This window comes from Piliocolobus tephrosceles, chromosome 19 (genome assembly GCF_002776525.5).
Source record: "Piliocolobus tephrosceles isolate RC106 chromosome 19, ASM277652v3, whole genome shotgun sequence".
Classification (NCBI taxonomy): Eukaryota; Metazoa; Chordata; class Mammalia; order Primates; family Cercopithecidae; genus Piliocolobus; species Piliocolobus tephrosceles.
In genome coordinates, this window is record NC_045452.1 from 26614640 (window position 1) to 26635511 (window position 20872).

General features: G+C 58.3%; 1 protein-coding gene across 10 annotated transcripts in view; it reads left to right on the forward strand.

Moving 5' to 3' along the window:
• The window catches only part of PRR5 (proline rich 5), a 75476-nt gene extending 55626 nt beyond the window's left edge, over positions 1-19850 (forward strand). For 7 of the 10 annotated variants that reach the window (XM_023221765.2, XM_023221766.2, XM_023221771.2 and 4 more), the window contains 7 exons: positions 6662-6710; positions 9645-9702; positions 14713-14804; positions 15240-15380; positions 17188-17323; positions 18376-18625; positions 18925-19850. In XM_023221765.2, coding sequence (XP_023077533.1) covers positions 6662-6710; positions 9645-9702; positions 14713-14804; positions 15240-15380; positions 17188-17323; positions 18376-18625; positions 18925-19222 — 1024 coding nt within the window. In that variant the 3' untranslated portion in view covers positions 19223-19850. The remainder of the gene's footprint in view (positions 1-6661; positions 6711-9644; positions 9703-14712; positions 14805-15239; positions 15381-17187; positions 17324-18375; positions 18626-18924) is intronic. The other 3 variants (XM_023221769.1, XM_023221773.2, XM_023221767.2) reach the window with 1 other exon arrangement.
• The last annotated feature ends 1022 nt before the right edge of the window (positions 19851-20872 follow it).

Consider the following 20872-nt stretch of genomic DNA (forward strand, 5'->3'; position numbering starts at 1 on the left):
GGCGTCCAGCACCCAGCCCAGCTAATTTATTTTTATTTTTTCTAGAGATGAGGTCTTGCTCTGTTGCCCAAGCTGTTCTCAAACTCCTGGGCTCAAGTGATCCTCCTGCCTTAGTGTTGGGATTATAGGCAGGAGCCACAGCACCTGGCTGAGAAAACAAGAAAAAAATCTTAACGAATAAGTCACTCTCCATCCAGAGGACTATGGATTTAAGGACCCAAACCGCTTTTTATCTTGATGGCTTTGCATGACATTCTCCCTGACGTGTCATTATTATGTGACCCGCCCTCTTAGAGTCTGAGGCCCTGGGCGCCCTCGTTGTGCTCAGCCATGAAGTCCATTTCCCCTGTGCTTAGTGGCCTGGGCTGCTATGTGCTGCCTATGTTGTCCCTGCAGAATACAGCCAGGGTGTCTGTCTGGGGCAGCCTCTCTTCCGGCATCCCATGTGGCTCATACTGGTCTGCCTTTGACCCTGAGAAGCGTGCAGCTGAGTCCCCAGGGTAGCGCAGAAGCTCATGGACAGGAGCTCGGGCCACCTGCTCTCTGCAAGGCCTCTCCTGCTGGCTTCTGGCCAAGTCGCAGATAATCTATCCCTGCCCAGCTCCAGCACCAGGTCCTGCTGGCCTAGCTGCTCCCAGGAAGCAGCAAACCCCCTGGACGGGGTGTCCCAGCCTCTGCTTTCTGACCCTGCAGACCCTTCCCACAGCTGTCTCTCTTGAGGCTGACATCCCAGGTACACCCAGGCTGTCCCGTCTGTAGCCTGCTAGCCCCTAGGGCCTGGGATTTACTGCAGCTTTATCCCCTGGGCTCCCCTCCTATGATCCGAGGACGCCCACACCCCCACTTCTCCCTCCCTGGCATGGTGTCTTCTATTCCTAGCATGCATGGGGCTGGTTTGGGGTTCCCCTCGGGGTGTGGTGCCCTCCCACTGTCAGGGAGCCCGTGCTCAGCTCAGCTCAGGCCAAGTGGCCATGCCCACAGCCTGTCAGCAGCAGGTTTCACGTGCAGGCCAGAGGTGCTGGTTAGATTTAAGCTACTTGACTTTGAAGTTTCCCACAGTCCCGGACTGGGCAGGCCCTCTTCTCGTGTGCTGTAGGAAGGATGCCTGTTTTTCATCTGCAGGACTAGGGCTCCAACCTTGGGTTCCCTGGTCCAGCCTTTGTTTTTTTTTTTTTTTTTCTTTTTGAGATGGAGTCTCGCTCTATCGCCCAGGCTGGAGTGCAGTGGCCGGATCACAGCTCACTGCAAGCTCCGCCTCCCGGGTTTACGCCATTCTCCCGCCTCAGCCTCCCGAGTAGCTGGGACTACAGGCGCCCGCCACCTCGCCCGGCTAGTTTTTTGTATTTTTTAGTAAAGACGGGGTTTCACCATATTAGCCAGGATGGTCTCGATCTCCTGACCTCGTGATCCGCCCATCTTGGCCTCCCAAAGTGCTGGGATTACAGGCTTGAGCCACCGCGCCCGGCCCTGGTCCAGCCTTTGACTTCATCAGTGCGTTCCCAGAGCCTCAGTCTCCCCATCTCTGTAATGAACGTGGTTCCCATCTTGTCTCCCCATCTCTGTAATGAACGTGGTTCCCATCCAGCATGGCTGGAATTGGTGTACGAACTCTCCCCTACCTGGAAGGGGTCTCACAGGTCAGGAATGAGGGGATCCCAGGTGCTGGCGGCTGCCAGGTGGAAGTCGCCTGTCCATTTAGCATTCATTGTGAGCACCCACTACCTGCAGGCTTGAGAGGTGGAAGAGGCCTTTGGCAGCATTCCTGGCCAGAGGCAGTGGGGCCCGAACTGGCCACTCATCCTCGGCCTGTGGTCAGTTCAGATCTGAGGCAGTGTCTGTGCTCTTACTGGGGTCTGGGAGAGTTGGTGGGCACAGTGCAAATGAGGGGATGCTCAGCCATGGTGCCCCTCCCCCCTGCCCAGAAAAGGAGTGTGCGCAGTTCGGTCACTTCATTCCATGTGAGCTGCTGGTGAGAGGAAATGTCAGAGGAGGCGAGGGGAGCTCGAGAGGTGGCCAGTGAGTTGGAGCCACCCCAGGTAGGACTTCGTTAGAGCCACTCTGGGATTTGAGCTGAGGGGCCATTTGGTCCTGAAGGAGACATTCATTCATTCCTTCATTCCTTCGTCAGCATTCGTGCCCGTACTCGTCATGGGCAGGGAAAGGGCCAGGAAGGCTTTTCTGGGCTCCAGCTGCTCCTGGTCCCAGTTGACCCCCAGGACCCTCTGTTACTGGTGAAGGGTGTCCAGGTTCTTGGCGCTTTGAACAAAGAATTAGACAAAACACACAAAGCAAGAGATTTATTAAAGCAACAAAAGCAGAGATTTATTGAAAACGAAAGCACACTCCCCACGGTGGAAGCAGGCAAGCAGCTCAAGGGCCTGGTTATAGAATTTTCTGGGGTTTAAATACCCTCTAGAGGTTTCCCATTGGTTACTTGGCGTACACCCTATGTAAATAAAGTACTGGCCCACAGTCAGTCTGATTGGTTGCGGAAAGCGACCAATCAGAAGCTGAAGTGAAGCACCCTATGCAAACGTCTGATTGGTTGTGGAAAGTGATCAGTCAGAAGCTAAGGTTACAAAGTTAGACTCCTATGCAATGGAAGACTTGGCCCAAACAGTTGTGGTAGGAGTACTTGCAGTTTTTCATCTGCCGTGCAGAAATGAGAGGGGTTGCAAAGGAAGTAGCCTCTGGTCCTTTTGTTACTTGGGCGTGGAATGTTGGGGTCTTCCTTTGGATTTAGTTCTAGGAAGTCAGTGTAAATTGGCCTTAGGTTCCCTGCCTCCAGACCCTACTCTCCTGCCTCACCTCCTGCTCTGTGTTCACGTGGATCTCAGGCCACAGACAATGGTGCAGAGGCCCAGACAGGGGAAGGGTCTCCTCCAGAGTCACGTGGTGTGCTGGCAAGCCCTGGGGCCTGCCCTCTAGCCCGGACTTGCTGAGCAGACACCCTCGGGCTCAGCCTTGTGCCTTCTGTGAAGACCCTCCCTTCTCACCTGGTGCCCTGGTCTCTGGCATCACCCAAAGTGGCCCTGCAAGTAATGCCTGCGGCAACTTTGAGACAGATGCTGCGTGGACATGGGGATCACTCCATGAGGCTGAGGTCACCACTTGGTCCTCGGAGGACCAGAGGACAGGTCCTGGGGACAGTGGGAGAAGGTTGGGGGGACTGCTGGGGTGGGGGCTGCCTGCCAAGGGTCACTCGGGGCACCACTGTCTGTGATCACAGGGTGAACCTCGGCCTTGTTAATGCCACTGCGCTGATTTCACAGTTGGGCAAGGGAGGATGTTGGGCCTCAAAGCCAGTCCTGCTATTAAGAGAAGCTGCTGGCCAGGCGCAGGGCCAGACTCCAGGGCTGACACCACTCAGCTGCCCTGTTAGCCTGAACCTCAGCTTCCCTATCCATAAAATGGGGACACTAACATCACCTGTCAGGTGGCTGTGAACAGAGGCCTGTGACTGGCCTGCCTCAGCACTGCCCACAAAGTTGTGCAGGAGCATTAGTATTTTGCCCTGTGCTTCTGTGCACCTGCAGTACTGCGCCAAGCCCCAAGCTCTGGTGATGACCAGGAGCAGGAGCCACCTCCATCCCAGCACCTGAGTGCTGGTTACCTCAGTCCAGGCCGCCTCTCTGGGCTTCACTTAGCTCCCAGATCCCAGACCCCATGGCATGGTCGGGGAAGCCAGCCCTGAACTGGGGTCTAGCTTACAGCTTCTCCAGGAACATAAAGTACAACCACCCCAAAAGGACCTCTGAGGACTAGAGCACGCACTCACTGTGTATGGGGGAAGCTATGTTTATTGCACTTCCACCGGCCTCCGCAGATCCATGGTTAAGAGAGCTGACCGGAGCAGGAACGGTAGACTCTGTCACCGTCCGACTCCTGGTGGCCAGGGGCACAGTGAAAAGGGTAGGCAGCTTGCAGGAAGCAAGCCTTATTTGGGCTTTTTTCCCCAGCACGTTGCTTTTGAAAACTTCAGCCAGTCCTCTCTTTGAACCACAGTGCGAGGCTCCCAAAATGACTACACATTGAAACTGTGCGATCTTAGTAAACCACGGGGAAAATGACAATTGTTCCATAATCTTTACAAACTGTTTCTTTTTTTTTTTTTTTTTTTTTTTGAGACAGAGACTCGCTCTGTCACCCAGGTTGGAGTGCAGTGATGCTATCTTGGCTCACTGCCACCTCCACCTCCCCAGTTCCAGCGATTCTCCTGTGTCAGACTCCTGAGTAGCTGGGATTACAGGCGCACACCACCACGTCCAGCTGATTTTTGCATTTTTAGTAGAGATGGGGTTTCACCATGTTGGTCAGGCTGGTTTCGAACTCTGGACCTCAGTTGGTCTGCTCATCTCAGCCTCCCAAAGTGCTGGGATTACAGGCATGAGCTACTACACCCGGCCAAAACTTGTCAGAACGTTGAAAACTGTTTTACTATTGGTTATAAACGTAACCAACATGTTTTAATGTTTGGTTGTAACCATATAGAGAAATGAAAAAGATTGTACAGTAAAATTAATATTTAGTGCACTATAATTTAAAACATTGGGGCCAGGCGCGTTGGCTCACGCCTGTAATCCCAGCACTTTGGGAGGCCGAGGCAGGTGGATTACCTCGGGTCAGGAGTTCAAGACCAGCCTAACATGGTGAAACCTCTTCTCTACTAAAAATACAAAAATTAGCCGCGTGATGGTATGTGCCTGTAATCGCAGCTACTGGGGAGGCTGAGGCAGGAGAATCACTTGAACCTGGGAGGTGGAAGTTGCAGTGAGCCGAGATCATGCCACTGTACTGCAGCCTGGGCGACAGAGTAAGACTCCATCTCCAAAAATAAAAAATAAGCCAGGCACGGTGGCTCACACCTGTCATCCCAGCACTTTGGGAGGCCAAAGCAGGCAGATCACCTGAGGTCGGGAGTTCGAAACCAGCCTGGCCAACATGGAGAAACCCTGTCTGTACTAAAAAATACAAAATTAGCCATGTGTGATGGTGCATGCCTGTAATACTTGGGAGGTTGAGGCAGGAGAATCACTTGAACCCAGGAGGCAGAGGTTGTGGTGAGCCGAGATCGCACCATTGCACTCCAGCCTGGGCAAAAAGAGCAAAACTCTGTCTCAAAAAAATAAAATAAATAAAAAATAGTGGGAACATAGTAGTTTGAGCAGTGTTTACCTGTTCAGAACATGATCAGTTTTCATTGATTTGCTGCACTTTTATCTGTGTTGGCCAGTTGCTCTTTCTTGTATCCATTTTTACAGAACACCACATGGGTTTCACACCGGGAGACAAGGAGGCAACACAGGTCACACCTTTGCTGTCTGTGCATGAACTGCTGACAGATACTCAGGGACCAATCACAGACTGACTTTAAAAGAAGTGTTGCAATTGGTCAGTGATTGTTGTACACATCTGTTACCTACATTTTGATTTGTGAACTGGAGAACAGCCACAGAGCTTGTACTTTATGCAGTTACTCAGTTAATGTGCCGAGAACCGAAATTTGAACCATGTGGTTGGGTGACTGCTGTTACTTTACTTAACCAGGATAACTGAAACTTGTATGTATCAGAACCATGCAAAGTGAGAACTGCCTGTAATTCAGGACTGATTAGAAAGTTTCCTAGGCCGGGTGCGGTGGCTCATACCTGTAATCCCAACACTTTGGGAGGCCAAGGCGGGTGGATCCCTTGAGGTCAGGAGTTCAAGACCAACCTTGCCTACATGATGAAGCCCCATCTCTACTAAAAATACGAACGTTAGCTGGGCCTGTTGGTGCACGCCCGTAGTCCCAGCTACTTGAGAGGCTGAGGTGGGAGAATCGCTTGAACCCGGGAGGTGGAGGTTGCAGTGAGTCAAGATCACACCACTGCACTCCAGCCTGGGGGACAGGGTAAGACTCTGTCCCAAAAAAAACAAAATTTCCTAATGGGAATAGCAACCTAAAAAGTAAGATTTCTGATGTATTTGGTTCAGAAGACTGTTGGCAGGTCATATCTGGGGCCTCAGCGCTGACAGTGCCTGTGTGCTTTCAGCCTGGCTGGTGTGGAATGTGACGTTCCCATTCTCTCAGGCCCTGGAGGTGAGTAGGGAGGGAAGGAGGAATTGTCAGTGTTGAGTGCCAAGGACGAGGTTCAGATCGCAGCTCTGGCGTGTCCCATGTGGCCCTGGTCTGGTGTCTTGACCTCTGCGAGCCTCTCTTGCCTCCCCTGTAATAAAATGCCTGCAGCTGGGTTGGTGAAGACTGAATGAGCTTCTCTGGAATAGAGGAAACGCTTGGGAAGAAGCTCTGCACGGGGAGAAAGGAGCCCGTGGCATCCGGGTAGAAGGCGGGAGCAAACCAAGTGGTGCAGGCCCAGCCCTGCCAGGTGTCTCTCCAGAAGGTGTAAGACGCAGAGGCCACTGTCTTCCCTCTGAGGACCCCTTGGCCTCTTCTACTGTGACATGGGTGCAGGGATCTAGTTGAAGAGCCGCCACCGTGGACCGTGGAGGCCCCGGACGTGAGGCCGACCCAGCCCCTGCCGGTCTGGATGGGTGGGACTTGTCCACTCCCCGTGTTTTTGGGCTAAGCATGCTGGTCTCCCGCTGCCCAGGAGGCCCCACCCCCCACGCCAGTGCTATGTGGTCTGGGGCTCACTCTTGTCTCCCCTCCCACCCACAGGCAGCTACTGAAGACGGAGCTGGGGTCCTTCTTCACAGAGTACCTGCAGGTAGGTGGGTCTTGCTCCAGCCAGGCTGGGCCTGCCTCATGAGAAAGTACAGGGGCTCACCTGCCCCCGGGGGTGTGGAGCACCCGCTCCTCCACAGTCTGCCTGCGGTTCCAAGGACCTGCCTCCTTCCTTATCTAGCCACGTGGATTGCTGTGGAGATTAAATGATAAAAGGAGGATAATTCTTTTTTGAGACAGTCTCCCTCTGGCGCCCAGGCTGGAGTGCAGTGGCATGATCTCAGCTCACCGCAACCTCTGCCTCCCGGTTCAAGCGATTCTCACACCTTAGCCTCCTGAGTAGCTGGGGATTACAGGCACCCACTACCACGCCTGGCTAATTTTTGTTTTTTTGTCTTTTGTTTGTTGTTGTTGAGACGGACGGAGTCTTGCTCTGTTGTCCAGGCCGGAGTGCAGTGGCGCAATCTCAGCTCACTGCAACCTCTGCCTCCCAGGTTCAAGCGATTCCCCTGTCTCAGGCTCCCCGGGAGCTGGGATTACAGGTACCTGCCATCATGCCCAGCTAATTTTTGTATTTTTATAGAGACAAGGTTTCACCATGTTGGCTAGGCTGGTCTCGAACTCCTGACCTCAAGGTGATCTGCCCGTGTCAGCCTCCCAAAGTGCTGGGATTACAGGAGAGCCATTGCGTCCGGCCAAGATGCGGTGAATTCTTAGTGCTGTGCCTAGCACGTGATCAACTCCAAGTGTTGTCACTTTCTCCCTCCCCTCAAACTGCTGGGATGTCCACGTAGGTTTGGGGTGTGCGTGGTCCCACTGAGCTGCACAGCAGCGATGGTGGCTGTGCCGTCAGCATCACCCAGTGTCTGTCCCAGGTACTGCGGCATTTCACCTTTGCTGCACCTTCTCTGGCCAATAGGCCTGCACCGAGGATGCACACGCGTGCGGTTTGGTGGAACCTGCCGCTTAGAGAGGTGAAACGACCTGCCTGAGGTCACACAGGGAGGGAGGGCAGCCAGCAAGGCCTGGCCCGGTGCCCCTGTAGCTTCTAGGGCTGCTGCAGTACCCAGGGCCCTGCTCAGCTCAGGGGTGTCTCATGCAGGCTGGGAGCGAGGCACCCACCTTGCCAAGTGAGTAGGGTTGAGGATGATGAACCCGTGGTCCCTCGCATCATGTTGTTTTAGGGGTTTAAAAAAAATTGTTATTTAACAGTTTTATTGAGGTATAATTCACATGGCATACGATTCACCCTTTTAAAGTGTACAGTTTAATGGTTTTTAAAGTGTGTCTTTTGAGACAGGGTCTCACTCTGTTGCACAGGCTGCAGTACAGTGGCGTGATGATGGCTCACTGCAGCCTCAACCTCCCAGGCTCAAGAGATCCTCCCATTTCAGCCTCCTGAGTATCTGGGACCACAGGCACACGCCACCTGGCTAATTTTTTTATTTTTTTATTTTTTATTTTTTTATTGTTTTTCTTTGAGACGGAGTCTTGCTCTGTTGCCCAGGCTGGAGTGCAGTGGCCGGATCTCAGCTCGCTGCAAGCTCCGCCTCCCGGGTTTACACCATTCTCCTGCCTCAGCCTCCCGAGTAGCTGGGACTACAGGCGCCCGCCACCTCGCCCGGCTAGTTTTTTGTATTTTTTAGTAGAGACGGGGTTTCACTGTGTTAGCCAGGATGGTCTCGATCTCCTGACCTCGTGATCCGCCCGTCTCGGCCTCCCAAAGTGCTGGGATTACAGGCTTGAGCCACCGTGCCCGGCCAATTTTTTAATTTTTTGTAGAGATGGGGTCTTGCTCTGTTGTCCAGAGTCTGATGTTGAACTCCTGGGCTCAAGCAATCCTCCTGTCCCAGCCTCACAGAGTGCTGGGATTACAGGTGTGAGCCACTGCACCCAGTGAGTTTTTAGTATATTCACAAAATTTTACAACCTCACCCCATCTAATTCTGGGAGTTTTTCATCACGCCAAAAAGAACTCTATACCCATTGGTAATCCCTCCCCCCCGCCAAGCCCTCCCCAGCATGAGGCAACCACATGTCTCCGGATTTGCCGATTCTGTACATTTCTTCTTCTTTTTTTTTTTTTTTTTGAGGCAGAGTTTTGCTCTTGTTGCCCAGGCTGGAGTGTAGTGGTATGATCTCTGCTCACCGCCACCTCCGCCTCCCAGGTTCAAGCGATTTTCCTGCCTCAGCCTCCTGAATAGCAGGGATTACAGGCATGTCCCGCCACGCCTGGCTACTTTTGTATTTTTAGTAGAGATGGGGGTTTCTCCATGTTGGTCAGGCTGGTCTCGACCTTCCGGCCTCAGCCTCCCGAAGTGCTGGGATTACAGACGTGAGCCACCGCACCCGGCCGATTCTGTACATTTCGTATCAGTGGCATCACACAGCGTGTGGAGTCTTTTGTCTGGACTTTTTGTGTTAGCATCAGGTTCTTTCTCATTGGAGCGCAAGTCAGTGCTTCATTTCTTTGTGTGGATGGGCCACATTTTGTGGTCCATTCTTTCGTTGGCGGATGCTTGGGTTGCTGAGACCACACAGCGTGCTTCTCAGCCGAGCCACCTCAGGCAATGCGTGCAGGGCCCCTGAGGTAGGGTGGCAGCTGACAGGCCCCGCCTTTGGTAATCAGAGCCCCCCCTTGCTGCAAAGTCCTTGCAAAGTCCTTTCTTCATTGTGGGACATGCCAGGCTTCTGCCTGCCCAGCTGAGCCCAATGCAAGGGGCTCTAGGCCCTGCCCATCTCTCAGGATGTCCGTGTGACCACTTCCTGTCTCGTGACAACCCAGGGTTGGGTCAGTTGCCCCCTGAGAGAACCGATGCTCAGGCCCTGCAGCAGGTGGACTGTGGGGCCTCGGTGAGTGTCCTCCCCCTTTAAGCCTCGGCTGCTCAGTGGTGGATGGACTCTGGGGGGCCCTGCTGGCCAGGACACCCCAACGCATCCACAAGGGCAGTGACACCCCCCCTGTGTTTACCTTCAGAACCAGCTGCTGACAAAAGGCATGGTGATCCTTCGGGACAAGATCCGCTTCTACGAGGGTGAGTGTGGGCCCCGTGGCGGCCACTCTGGACCGCGCTGGGTGCTGGCTGGCTGCTGGTCCTCACGCTGCGGCCTCTCGGTGCAAGGTGTGGCTCTCTGGTCCAGAGGGCTTGGAAGGACCACATACAGCCTTGGGGCAGCAGGGCTGAAATCCCTACCCAGAGGGGACCCTGGGAGAGGGTCTGCCCCCCGCGAATTTGTTGGAGCTGAGGAGGGCTACAAGATGTCGGGAAAAGCCCCGCTTCCCCTCCCTGCCCACGGGGCTGTCCGGGCCTGGTGAGTTCTGTTCCCGCAGCCTGGAAGAAGCCCTGTCCCGGTCTTTGCTGTCAGAGAAGTGGGTTAGGGCTGAGGTCGCCGATACTCATAGAGGAGGGAACGGGGTCCGGGGCTCCGCTGAGTTTTCTCTGTCAAGGCTCCCAGCCACCCACGGGGACCTTCAGGTTCTTGTTCCCGAGTGGGAGAGCGCAGTGATGAGAGGTGATTTGCCCACAGCTGCCGTGCACGTCGGGGTGGAGGCGGGCCTCAAACCCAGGTCTGCCTGACTTTAGGGCACACACCCTTTGCCCTTCTCATGGCAACGGGCGAGGTCCCCGCTGGCTTCACTGTGCAGGATGGGCTCCCTGTGGCCGAGAGCCTTGGGCAGCAGCAGAAGTATGTGCAACCTTGCAGGAGAGAGCTGCCCTGGGAGCGGGGTCAGCTGAGGGGGGCCACTTAGTTCCCATGGATGCTGCTTTGCTCAGGCCGTGCTGAGCACCCGGCCGTGTGCTGGGATCCGGCCTGTGCTGTACCTGTGTGTTGAGCACCTGTGCACCGGGCACCGGGCATGTGCGTCTCTCCTTGCTAGACTGTCCCAAGTGTTTCACATCTGCTAACTCATTTGATTTCCACAACCCTGTGAAGAAGCCACCATTGTTAGCACTGAACATGGGAAAGTGAGGCATGGTGTCCCTCCCAGGTGATATAGCTGCTCCGTGGCAGAGCCAGGGTGCCAAGCAGGCTACCGGCTCCCAAACCCATACTCTTCACTCTACTGCCCCAGGCCCCTCCTCCAGGCCTCCCTCTGACCCTGGGAAAAAGAGGTATTAGCCCACTCCACAGAGGAGGACACAGGCCCAGAGGCGTGGCATGTTCAGGGGACCTTGGAGCTGCGTGTCATGGTCCTTCCTCACCTCCAGTGCACATGTTGGGTGGGGCCAGCCAAGACAGGAACACGAAGAGAGGCTATGAGAACCATCAGACCGTGGGGGAGACACGGGGGTTCTGGGAAGGCTTCCTGGAGGAGGCAGCATCTAGGCTGGCAAGACAGAGCTGTGAGCATTTGGCACCTGAGGAAGATGCCCGCCCACACCCCTTGCCTGATGCGGCACATTCCAGTGGTGCCTGTGCCTCCCACCAGGTCTGGCCCAGGGGAGCTGGGGCTCTTGGAGAAGGGAGTTTTGTGTGGCTGAGTGGAGCTCTGTCCGGAGCAGCCTCCCAGCAGAAGGGGCAGAGGGCAGCCCTGAGAGGCCCCACCTAGGGGCCCAGCATCCTCTTCCACCTCGCCAACCCTGCTTGGTGTCCCCAGGCCTCCGGGACAGGCACTGGGCTCTAAGCTGGGAGTCCAAGGCCCTGGCCTCCAGTTCCCACATAGCTGCAGACACACGGTTTCCTCTCCGGCCTCAGCACCCCTGTCTTAGCAATGTGGGGTTGAACAGTCTCTGTCCACTTGAGTGTTCTCTCCATGTCAGGCCCAGGTGACCTCTGGGGCCCCAGAGATGGAGGAGACCCTGGCCCTGCCCTGCAGGGACTCACAGCCCAATTGGGGACACAGACACGGACCAGAGGGTGACGGTCCAGTGTGATGAATGTCAATGTGAAGGAGTGTCCTGGAGAAGAAAGGGTTCATTCTACCTTGGCAGTCAGAGAGGGCTGCATGGAGGCAGTGGCCCTTGAGTAGGGCCTCAAAGTGTGGTCTGTTCAGGGGAATGTCTGATCCCTTTCGGCCCCATGCAATGGGGGCATAGCCAAGTTCACACCCTGATGGGTGGCCTCAGGGGCCTCCCCCTTCCTGCCCCCCACCCCTGCTTGAGTTCCATTGGGAGCTGTTCACCTTGAGCCTGCTCCTTGCAGCTGTCCCTACAGAGCCTGCAACTCTGCCGAGGGTGGTGATGGCCCCCCGTGGGGCAGCCCAGACCTTGCCCCCTGCCCTTTCTCTGCCTCCAGCGAGGCCTTAGACTTCAGCCCCTGGGCAGAGCGGGTCCTAGAAGCAGAGAGCCTGGAGGAGCGGCCTTGAGGTGGAGGGCTCCCTCCCTAGGAAGGGGAGGAAGGCTGGACTGCGGCCGGGGTTGTTGTTCGATGACCTCTGTGCGGCTTAAGGGAATCGGCTCCAGCTGCAGCCGGGCAACTCCTTGGCAACCTGAAACTTGGGACCTCTGGGCAGGAGCTCCTGGTCCTCTGCCGGGCCCTGGGATCTGCCGTCACTCGTCCACCAGGGAATCCAAACCCAGTGTGGGTCACGTTACCCAGCTGTGCTGCTTTACACACTTGCCTCCATGCCTGTGCCTCGGCCGTTCCTGCGCCAGACACCCTTGACCTGGTCCACCCAGCGCGTGGCTTTTCACACTGCCCTGTGTTCTTTCCTGTTCCTGGGTCTCCCGACAGGGACTGAGACAGGGTTGTTCATTTCCAGGGCCTGCACAAGGCCCTCAGCACTCAGATAAAGAAAGGAAAGACGGACCCCGGCCTGCGCCCACAGTGAGAACCGCAGGATGGGAGCCAGCGTGGAGCTACCGCGGGGCCGCTCACCTGCATCAGCCCCTGCTACTGCTGGGCTGGAGTCAAGGCACGCACGCACGCACCCCAGCCCCGTCCTGCCAACAGCAAACACCCAGTGCTGTTTAATCTCCGCTTTCCACCTGCCCACGTGGGGACGTGTATCACACCCCTTTCATAGAGGATGCCACTGAGTCCGCCTGGAGGAACTTCCTGGGGTCGCCCCGTGCCTGCCTCTGACTAACCCGGCCCCACAGAGGGGCCCCACAGGACTGTCCCCAGCAGAGAGCCCCACCAGCCACGAGGCTGCCCTTCCTGGCCTCTTGTCACCGTGTGGCTCCAGCTGGGGCCTGGATTCTGTTTTACAACATCTGCTTTCCGCAGCATTTCCGCCCCGTGGGCTGGAGAACAGCCTGCGCTCAGCAGAACGCGGGCCTGGCCGGTGCCCAGGGCCACCCCCCGGCTGGCCTGGGAACTGAGCCGCCTTTCTTCCTGCCACGGCGGAGAGGAACTGAAGGGACTTTGTGTGCGGGCACGGTTTGGCGGGGCGGTGAGCATCCGCCCGTCCGGGCATTCCTGCTGGCCCCCGTCGCCCTCGGAGCCAGGCGTGGGCTACCCGGGAGGGCAGAGGGCTGGCCACCGGGCCGGGAGCCGAAGATGGGGCCCAGTGCAGCTCACCCCCAGCCCCGGGGCTGCTCCTGGCTGGGTCCCACTCCTAGTGCCCTCGAACCTACATGAACCTGGGGGCTTCCAGGAGCGGGGGCAGGGCCCAGAGACTGAGGAAAAGAGGCAAAGGTCCCTGTTCAGCCTCCACGTTCCCATGGAAACCTCAAAGCAGTTCTGGCCGGGGGGGTGCAGCCTGAGAGACAGCCGGTGACGCTTTCCTCTTCGCTCAGAGGCACCCACACCAAGATCTCTTCCGCCAGTTGCTCATCTGGCTTCCAGGGGACAGCAGAGGCCTTGGGGACACGCCCTTGGACTGTGCATCCCTGGACCCAGCAGCCCTCATCCCAGTGCCGCTCAGTCCAGGCAGAAAGGCCGAGGGTTCCGCACGTTGCCCTTCCCACCGGAGCTCAGAGCCAGCTTGGGCGGCTGTACCCATCCCACAAGGGTCCCTCACCCAGTGGATGGCACTGTTCCTCCCAGGGCCAGCAGAAATCCTGCAGAGCTGGTCCCGATGTCTGCTACCTATGTATCTGCTTCAGAGGCTCACCTGTCAAGATGTGTCCCCATACCACTAATTCTGGCCAGCCCAGCTTGGATTGCCCCTCCTCAGGAAGGCCTCCCTGCCTGATCCTCTGCACCCTCTCCCGCCTCGGACTTGGTGCTGCTATTGGAAGTGGTCTCCGTGGTTCCCCAGACCTGACCACAGGCAGCCTGAGCTGGCCTGGCCCTGGGTCCTCCGGGCCACTGACTGGTGCACCCTTTCCTCGGAGGCTCAGCCTCTGTCTGCTGATGGGGGTCAGTCACCGCTAGCCACTGCCCTTACGATCCTGCTCAGTGTCCCACTTCCCTGCCAGGTGATGGATCGGTGGCTGTTTGGGGCCCAGCTGGGTCCCCAGTGCCCAGTGTCAGGGCTAGCACAGAGTAGGTGTTCTGTAAATGTTTGTTGGAGGGGCAGGCAGTGTGGGGAAAGGAGGGAGGAGGTCGGTGGGTAGGTGGAATCAACTGTTTAACTGGGTTGTTAGGAGGATCTGATGAGACTAGGGTGTGAGCTGAAACTGCTGTGCCAGTCACGCCTGTGTGGGTCTCACCTGTGCGGGTCTCACCTGTGCCGGGTGTACCTGTGTGAGTCTTACCTGTGCAGGTCTCCCCATGCGGTTCTCACCTGTGCCGGGTGTACGTGTGTGGGTCTCACCTGTGTCAGGCGTACGCGTAGGGACTCTCACCTGTGCCAGACGTATACCTCTGTGGCTCTCACTCGTGTGGGTCTGGTATGTGACAAAGGCCTGGGAATTGATAGCTGTCATCTGCCAGGAGCAGACCCTGAGCCAAGATCCCTGTTCCCATTTTGTGCCCTCGGCTCTGGGAGGCTGATCCCTTAGCCCTATTTTATAAATGGAAGACAGAGGTTAAGCAGTGGGCCCAGGGCCGCAGAACAGCTGAGCTGTGGAGCTGGACGTCGACCTTGGGCAGGTGCCTCCAGGGGCCTGAGCCCGGGCCCTCCACTCCCGCATCCTCCGATGACCCATCCTGGGTGGGTGGAGGCATCTGCCAGAGCCAGTCAGTCCCAGTGGTGACGGCCCCCCTGCCCACAGGACAGAAGCTGCTGGACTCGCTGGCAGAGACCTGGGACTTCTTCTTCAGTGACGTGCTGCCCATGCTGCAGGCCATCTTCTACCCGGTGCAGGTGGGCGGCCCAGCCCAGGGGAGGGAAGCCCAGTGCCCCTGCCGTGCCCACCCTGGCCTCACTCTACAGAGGGGGGCTGCCGGGCTGGGGGATGCACACACCTGCTCTGCTCTGTGCTGCTCTCCTTGGGCATCCTGAGTTGCTCAGAGCCTGTTTCCACCCCTTCAAGCTGCAGATATGGACACCTCCCTCCCCGTGAGTCCCCCAGCAGCAGCAGCGAGGCACAGAGTAGGGGGCTCTGTGACAGTAACCCTTTCACTGCCAGAGGAAACCGAAGGGGCCCTCTATCTTTGGGACAGGGTCATCTGAGGAGAACGGGTGGAGGGGCCTGAGGGTCGGCAGGTCTCTTCCCCCTTTGGGGTCCCAGGGCCGGGAGACGGGAGATGAGGACGCCTGTGACCACAGCCGGTGGGGTGGGGTGCCTTCCCTCCACAGGGCAAGGAGCCGTCGGTGCGCCAGCTGGCCCTGCTGCACTTCCGGAACGCCATCACCCTCAGTGTGAAGCTAGAAGATGCGCTGGCCCGAGCCCATGCCCGCGTGCCCCCTGCCATCGTGCAGATGCTGCTGGTGCTGCAGGTGGGCGCAGTGGGCACAGGGTCGGGCATGGGGACTGTGGGGCAGTCATTGGGCTCAGATGCCCACAGGCAGAGCATGAGACGAGGATTTAGGGGCACGAGATTTAAGGAAGGGCCCGATCAGAGGAGAAGCCTGTGAGGACCTGGGCCAGGGAGCAGCCAGTTGGAGCTATGGGTTCAGGAGAGCTCAAGCCGCAGACCTGTTCCTCCTAGACACAAGACTGGGCCTTTATACCCTGCGTCGGCCAGCCTGGGGTTGTACCCACCCCCAACACACACATGCACATGCACATACTATACACATGTGTGCTTGCACACACATGCTACACATGCACGTGCACTTACTACACACATGCGCGCATTTGTCCCCGCTCAGCACACGCATGCACAGTGGCCCAGTCATTTCTGTCCAGAGGGCTTTCGTCAGCGGGTCAGCTCTGGGGAAGACATTCTGAGAGCTGTTAGCCCCCCTCACAGCAGGTGGGGAGAGGGTGCCTGCCCCAGAAAGGAGTGGGGCCCCCAGTGGCATCCACCGCAAGCCGGGGGTTTCCGCACACTGCCCTTCCCAGGCAGCACACTTCGCGATTGGCCGGCTCATAGCGCTGTTGCAGGACCGAGCAGGCACTGCCGGCCACCCCATTTTACAGGTAGGGGACTCAAGTCCTGCTTGCTGGGAGCTAACAAGGGCAGGAGCGCAGCCGCACCCCAGCTGTCGCAGGTGCAAAGCCCTCTTTTTCGTTCTGAATTCCCATGAAGATCTTTTAAAATTAGGGTCTGTGGGGACACTCCCAGCACTATGGGAGGCCAAGGCGGGCAGATCACAAAGTCAGGGGATCAAGACCGTCCTGGCCAACATGGCGAAACCCCGTCTCTACTAAAAATACAAAAATTAGCCGGGCGTGGTGGCGCACGCCTGTAATCCCAGCTACTCGGGAGGCTGAGGCAGGAGAATCGCTTGAACCTGGGAGGCAGAGGTTGTAGTGAGATCGCACGACTACACTCCAGTTTGGCAACACAGCGAGACTCTGTCTCAAGAAAAAAAGAATTCTACCCCCGTGTATCTTGTGCCTGAACCACCTGACAGCCCCTTGAGGCCTGCTGTCTTCCATTATTCATGCATTCACTCATTCATTCATTCACTCATTTAATGAGTGCAAGCACTCGTTATATGTCGGCTTTCTCCCAGCCCTCTGTGCGGGGTGCTGGGGTCACAGAGCTTTTGTCCCCGCTCAGTGCACAGCCGGGTGAGCAGCCTCATCTCACGGGCCGTGGCTCAAATACACCTGGAGGTAGCGGTGAGCTCTTCAGAGCTCCGGATGAGGGGAGGTGGCCTGAGCCAGGGATGGGAAGAAGAGAGGGGCTTGTGAGGAGGTGTCTGAGGGATGGGGCCTGCACCTGGCCCCATGGGGCAGGGAGCCCCAGGTGAGCATCTTGGCCCTCCGTGGGTGGGGTCAGCCAGTGTCTCTGGAGAGACTGTCCAAAGCCTCTAGGACTCTTGAGTACGGGGCCCCTCCGAGGGGTGGAAGGTGCAGAACGCCCATCTCATCTGGCCACGGCCTTTTTCCAGGGCACACCATGGTCTCCCAGATCATGACGCTTCTGTGAGCTGCAGAGTGACTCAGGCCACATGCTCTGAGAGGGGCTGGGAGACAACTGTGGGCCCTGCCATGGGGACAGAGAGCCCATGGGAATGGGAGGCAGGAGGCAGAGGACAGGCTCTCTGGTGGGTGGGACATATGGTTGAGAGCCTGGGGCCACCAAGCTCAGGTGCTTGACCCCCCCATACCCCCCGCCCCACTCTCCTGCAGGGGGTACATGAGTCCAGGGGCGTGACCGAGGACTACCTGCGCCTGGAGACGCTGGTCCAGAAGGTGGTGTCGCCATACCTGGGCACCTACGGCCTCCACTCCAGCGAGGGGCCCTTCACCCATTCCTGCATCCTGGGTAGGGGTCTGCCTGGGCCTTGGGCTGGGGCAGGGGTGACCACGGGCCCTGTCCATTGTGAACAGGTGGGCAAGCCGAGGCCCCACGCCGGAACCAGGATCTGACTCCAGACTGGTTCTCAGCCGGGCAGCGGTCCCCAGCCTGCCGTGTGCTGGCCTGGACCTGGGGATCTGTGACGGTGGACAAACACCATGAGCAGTAATGTGGCGACACCTTGGAGAGCCCCACCAGGGCTCTGCGTTCCCCAGGAGTCCACTTTCATGGGCAGTCTTGCAAGTCAGAAATGGGTCAGGCGGTGCTCAGAACATGCACACGCCGAAGCCTGAGGACTCCTGGCTCAGTTGGGGAACCGAGGCTGGGAGGGATGCAGCCTGGGGGTGGGCGGGCTGAGCCCTGTGGGCGGCGTCCCGGGGTTACCTGGTGCGTCCAGCACAGCTGGCCACGTTGCTCCCTTGATGGAGAGCCTCTGTGATCCTGCAGCAATGTCTTTTGAGTACCTGCTGTGCACCAGCCCGAGGCCACGCCCCTCCCCTCTAGCGGGGGAGGCCGACCAGTGAGTCCCCTCCGTGTCCCACCATTAGCTGGAGACTGGAAGCATCCCAGGCAGAGGGGACAGAGCTGGGGCAAGGCCCACTTGGGACTATGCCCTCCTTCTCCAGAGGGGCTCCCCGTCCCCAACTGCTGGTGTGTGTCAGCTCAGGTGGTGCCCTGGCCGCTGCAGAACTTTGAGCCACTCAGGCTCGATGTAGCCCTGGGTAGCAGGACCCCGCCCCTGCCTGATGGGACCTTCTTCCCCTGGTCCGGGAAAGGCCCCTGAGCCGCTTGTGTGTGTCGTCTGCCACCTGGTGGCCACTCTTTGGACTGCAGGGTCCCAAATGGGAGCCTGAATCCTGCCCTGTCACCAGCCTCAGCCACCAGTGCCACTGCCTCCCGCCCAGATGACCCAAGGGGCCTCCTCCCTGCGTCCCCATGTCTGCCCTCAGCCCCCACAGTCTATTACTCTCCACGCAGCGGCCAGCGAGGCATATTTACAACTAACTGCCTGATCACAGGCTCCCCGCATCCGCAGGATGGAATCCCCGCCTTGACCTTACACGGAGGGCCTGTCCCCATCTGCCCCCATCGTAGCCCCACAACCTGGCCCCATGGCTCGCCTGTGTGGACTTCTTGCCGCCCCCCGCTTCATCCCCTTGGACACCAGCTCCGGTGGGGCGGGGGCTGCACCTGCCTAGGAAAGTGCAGACGTCCAGCAGGTGCCAAAGTCCATACACTTCCACAGGTGGAGAAACTGAGGCACGGGGGGTAGGTAACTTACCTAGGGTCAAACACAGGTCGCTGGCAGGGTGCAGGTTCAAACCTAGGCACTTGGCTTGAGGTCCTGTGTGTCCAGGCTGGGCCTAGGCTGGAGAAGAGAGACCAGAACCTGAGCTAGTGTCAGGGCTTGTGGCAGGACCTGCTGGGCCGGGCCTGGGATCAGCGTGGGCTGGGCCTTCCCCGTAGCTGCCCCTGCACGAGGACCCAGTGTGCAGCCAGCAGCAGGTGCCGAGGCAGGCGGGGACACAGGTAGCCTCTGGTGTGATGGTGCCCATGTCTCTCCCCAGAAAAGCGCCTCCTCCGCCGCTCCCGTTCGGGGGACGTGCTGGCCAAGAACCCGGTGGTGCGCTCCAAGAGCTACAACACGCCACTGCTGAACCCCGTGCAGGAGCACGAGGCAGAGGGCGCGGCGGCCGGCGGCCCCAGCATCCGCAGGCACTCCGTGTCGGAGATGACGTCCTGCCCCGAGCCCCAGGGCTTCTCCGACCCGTCTGGCCAGGGCTCTGCCGGGGCCTTCAGGTCCTCCCCAGCACCCCACTCAGGGCCCTGCCCCAGCAGACTCTACCCCACGACCCAGCCCCCTGAGCAGGGCTTGGATCCCACTCGCAGCTCCTTGCCCCGCACCAGCCCGGAGAACCTGGTGGACCAGATCCTGGAGTCCGTGGACTCGGATTCTGAAGGGATTTTCATTGACTTTGGCCGGGGCCGGGGCCGGGGCTCCGGCATGTCCAACTTGGAGGGCTCTGGTGGCCGGCAGAGTGTCGTGTGAGGCCTCACAGCTGGCCTTGAGTTTTTACTGACACGTCCCCATGTGCGGAGGTGTCCATGTGGCGTGTGTGTGGGTGTGTGTATGTGTGAGACTTTTTTACTCTGTGCCGTCCCGCCAGCCTGTTGGCCTCCTCGCTGGCCTCGGTCGCTTTGTATTTCTGTCTTGGTTGGAAATACCATCAGCCTCCCTGGCCCGGCTCAGGTCTGTTTCTGGCATCTGAGTCAGCGTTACCTGGGGGCCTGGGTCAGGGACAGGGGTCGGCCACTCGCTCCCACGCTCCTCCTGCCCCAGCCCTCTGGTGTCCACACCTGCCCGCAGAGAATGTGAATCCAGTGGGGTCTGCCCACGCCGGGCCCCAGAGTGACCAGACTCCAGCACACCTGTCTCTTCCTACCTGGGGTGGCCATGGGGATGGAAAGGGGTGGAATAAAACCTGTCGACCCAGCTCATGTCTGCGGTGCCTGCCCTGGGGACGGCCCTTCAGGGTGCTCACCCTCAGGCCTTGCTACTTTCTAGGAAGCACAGGCTCCCAGGGTCTGCATGGAGGGGGCCGGCCTGTGCCTGTTGTCCAGGCCTCCCTACTGCTCCACCATCCCTGTCCCTGATGGGAGGATCGGGAGATTGTGGACGGAAAGGCTGGGACGCTAGGGAGTGGGGCTGGCCCTGACTTTGCCCCGGCCTTAGCAGGGAAGAAATCACTGAAGCCTTTGAAGGAGGGAAGGAGGGGTGGGGGCGGGATCTGCCAGCTCCTCCCGTGCTACAGAAGCGCCCGGGGGGCCTGGGGGGTGGTGTTGACCTGTTGAAGGCCACTTGGCCTGGGAAGGACAAGCCAGCACCTGCTCTGACCTCCCCTGCAGCCTCACTACCCCCGGACAGGTTTTCCTGAGTCCCCAGGTGGTCAGGATTCCCCTCTCAGCCGCAGCAGGCAGGGCCTGCTCCCTGTACCCGCCTCAGTGAGGCCCAAATGTTACTGAGAGCCAGAGGCCAGCCTAGCACCACGGGCACCCTTTCAGGGCAGGAGCTGAGCCTGGGGTAGGCTTCCCTGGCCAACCCCGCCCTTTTTTTTTTTTTTTTTTTGAGATGGAGTCTCGCTCTGTCTCCCGGGCTGGTGTGCAGTGGCCGGATCTCGGCTCACTGCAAGCTCCGCCTCCTGGGTTAACGCCATTCTCCTGCCTCAGCCTCCCCAGTAGCTGGGACTACAGGCGCCCGCTACCTCGCCTGGCTAGTATTTTTGTATCTTTTAGTAGAGACGGGGTTTCACCGGGTTAGCCAGGATGGTCTCGATGTCCTGACCTCGTGATCCGCCCGTCTTGGCCTCCCAAGATGAGATTGCGCCACTGCACTCCAGCCTGGGTGACAGAGCGAGACTGTTGGGATTACAGGTGACCAATTACAGGCTTGAGCCACTGCGCCAGGCCCAACCCCGCCCTTTTTAAGCACCGGGTCAGCGTGGCCTCCATGGGGAG